Genomic DNA, 3,149 nt, shown 5'->3' with positions numbered 1-3,149 from the left:
ACCTTGCCTTCAACGAGACGATCTCCCACCCCAATGTGTAGTCGACTGTTTAAATTGCTCTTCATCGTCAAGAATCTGAACATCGTCTTTGGCAGCAGCAACCTGGAGAAGTGGCGGCATAACTCCGGGAAGATATGGAACAAAATCTTGATTGAGAACTCGGCACATGCGGCCCCAGCAATGGAGAAGATACGAAGATTGAGGATCGTCCGCATCCGTAATGTTTTGTTGGATATTTCCAAGAAGCTGTACCAAAGTCAAGGCATCCTGGCCCATCTTCTCTTTTCCAACCGCCAGCGCGATCAAGGTGGCACATTCCATAGCCTTCGCACGCAAAATTCGGAATTCCTTTGATTGTTCCTCATTCAGAACGTTTAGCAACAGTGGCATAAGCATATCATAGAACTGGCCAAATGCAGCCTCCGCAGAATCAGCGATCGTAGCGATCGTAGACAACGCCTGCTCCTGAACAAATCGCTTGGGGCTTCGCAATAGTTGCAGCAGACGTCTCAAAAGCTCCTCAAGATAAGGTTCAAGAATCTCCTTCTCAGCCTCCTCGCAGAAGTTAACTAGCGCAGCAGCGGCATGGGCTTGAACGCGGGGTTCCGTCGAATCCAGAACGGGGAGGATATTTCCAAGAACAATTGAATGGTACTTCTCCTGCATGGTTGGTGCGAAATCGGTGCTCATCTGGCCAAGGGCATTGCACCCAGCAAAACGGACTCGCGGGTGTGGATCTTGCAGAGCTGGTGTGACAAGAGCGAGAACCTGACCCAATTCGCCCTCCATAAGATCCCTGCAACCTTCAGATATCGCAGAAATCGCCATAAGCGCCGCATGCCGATCTCTCCAGGAGGTTGATGACATCATGCGAGGCACCCAGCTGAAAGTTGCTTGCACGATTACCTTGCCGCCAAGTTTATTGGCAAGGCGGTCCATGCATTGCTCGCCAGCAACGTGGTTCTTGTCGCTTTCCTCAAGATCAAGCTGTAAAAAAATTAGAGTCAGCAACATTGTTTACCAGCCACCACTGCCCCCCAAAAATTGTATCAGTGCTTACATCCTCTGACTGCGTCCAATCAGTCGCATCCTCATCATCCAAACCAACATCAGTCATCAAACTCAGACACTGAGTAACCATTCCTTCTGGATATGTCGGGTCATTCTGGCACATCTTTGGGGAATAATCGGCAAACGTAGCCATCAACTCCAGCGCATTCTGTCTCACTTGATCGGACAGTTCTTTATCACCAATAACGCTGATGCTAAACTTTACGAGGTTGTTGAAGAGACCCTTGAACATCTTTGGGCACACTTCCGCGAGCTCAATTAACGAAATGAAGGCCTTGGACAGTTCGTCACTCTCGTCTGCCTCTTTCAGGGGAGGCAATATATTGAGAACATCAGGGACTAGGGAGAAGAATTTGCTTTGGCTCTTCTTGGTGACGGATCGGAAGAATGACGAAAATGCTTCCATCGCGGATATCCTGACCTTATAGTTGTATTCCGGAATCATCAGTAAACGCAAGAAGCATCGTTTTGTCCCTTTGAATGTAAGGTTGCGTACAGAAATATTCTCATCCCTAAAACCTTTCGCGAACACACCCACCACCATTTCCTCATGTTGTTTCTCAATAATACCTGGTGTCGTCGAAAATATCCGGAACGCGGAATCACGCATACCAGGATCAGTAGACTGGCTAGCCTGAAAAAGCACTCCAAGAAGTTCAGACCATTGTTCCCCTAGAACATCCCCAATAGATAAATAAATTGGTTAGGAGCTAAGTTCTCGTAATTCGCAATCGATGCGGGACAAAAAAAACATACCGTTGTCGGCATATTGCCCCGCAATTTCAGCCACGGCATCACCAATCTTATTTCGTACGTGGGCCAAACTCTCACTTCCTAGCGACTCCAGCAGTTTTTCTCGAATAGCCACTCTCTGCTCCTTCGAAAGTGTGAAGAACAACTCCTTAGATTCGGAAGTATCGGGCACGTTCGTTGACCGTGTCGATATCCGACGGAACAGAACAGCGGCGAAGGATCGCGTCTAATCAGGAGACAATAACTAAGTAAATGTATACATACACACACATATATTCAACAAACCTCGCGAAAAGAAAAAGATAAGGTATAATTGAAAGGCAAGGAATATCCTTCTTAGTGCATACCCCGGCATCCTCAGCGCCTTGTAATTGTTCCGCCAGCCCTATGAGCAAAACATCAGGACGGCCCTTCACCCATTCATTGTTTAACTGTTCCTCGGCCTGTGCCCGCACTATATTGTCGGCAGATGCTAGTGCAAGCAGGAGCTGTGAGAGCGCAACGTGGACGTTCTGCGGCAACAACGACATTGTTGCTCTTTAACGTTGGATCGTTCGTACGGTTGTGGCCAATAGTTTTTTGTTTCCGTATTGGTATTGTCTAATTATCTTGTAGTGTGATGTCGTGCGTTCTTCGGTGCTATCACAGGGAATATCCGGAAATGTTGCTTTTTGAAGTGCAAGGCAAAGGGGGGAAAGAGAGAAGGTAGAGACGCGTGCGGTTTGAGATATAAAGGAAGAGGGATGATCAAGCAAAGGGAAATCAATTAAATTGAGTTTCCGGTATATCAGGCATATGCGATTCGTGCGTTAGAATCCCCGTTTATAATTACCAAGTTCGACGTTGAAGCGGCTGTTGTTGGTGGGGTTTTCCACTAACTGCACTCAACGAAGACCCGAATTTGTTGTTTGTTGCGAGTTGGGATTGGTCGCGACAAGGGAAGTGGCGAGTGAAGCACGGATGCAACAGCAGAGACACCGTACCAGGGAACGGGGGCAGAGCGAGTTACGAGGAGTAGAGGAGAAGAGAGAAGAGAGAGGGAATGTTGCAAGAGAAAAACGCGAAGGAGAAGGCAGAAGGTGGTTTATTTTTTTGGTGCAGGTGGGATGAGGTTGAGAGAAGGGCGCTAGGGCAGATGCGGTTAGTCAGCACGGGCAGGCGTCGCTAGTCCCGAACAAGCCAAGCCGGCAAGGAGAGTGGACCCGGATCTACTATCTTCCTATCTAGGAATGACATTGTCCTGAATTACAAACTATCGTCTATTGAGCTGTTGGGACTATCCTTCACTCAACAAAACAATACGAGGGGTAAAATGGAAAATACAC

At 47.8% G+C, this 3,149-nt stretch overlaps 1 protein-coding gene across 1 annotated transcript in view; it reads right to left on the bottom strand.

Moving 5' to 3' along the window:
• Window positions 1-2,354, bottom strand: part of HCAG_05530 (conserved hypothetical protein) — a gene marked incomplete at both ends in the record, with an annotated part of 4,388 nt that extends 2,034 nt beyond the window's left edge. Inside the window, 4 exons of the mRNA XM_001540013.1 lie at window positions 30-987; window positions 1,061-1,743; window positions 1,828-2,050; window positions 2,172-2,354. Of these exons, the coding sequence (XP_001540063.1) occupies window positions 30-987; window positions 1,061-1,743; window positions 1,828-2,050; window positions 2,172-2,354 (2,047 nt within the window). The remainder of the gene's footprint in view (window positions 1-29; window positions 988-1,060; window positions 1,744-1,827; window positions 2,051-2,171) is intronic.
• Between the last annotated feature and the right edge of the window lie 795 nt (window positions 2,355-3,149).

Source organism: Histoplasma capsulatum, genomic scaffold, assembly GCF_000149585.1.
Source record: "Histoplasma capsulatum NAm1 scaffold_5 genomic scaffold, whole genome shotgun sequence".
In the NCBI taxonomy this organism is placed as follows: domain Eukaryota; kingdom Fungi; phylum Ascomycota; class Eurotiomycetes; order Onygenales; family Ajellomycetaceae; genus Histoplasma; species Histoplasma mississippiense.
Note: the sequence above shows the minus strand (reverse complement) of the source record. Positions and strands in the feature narration are given on the sequence as shown.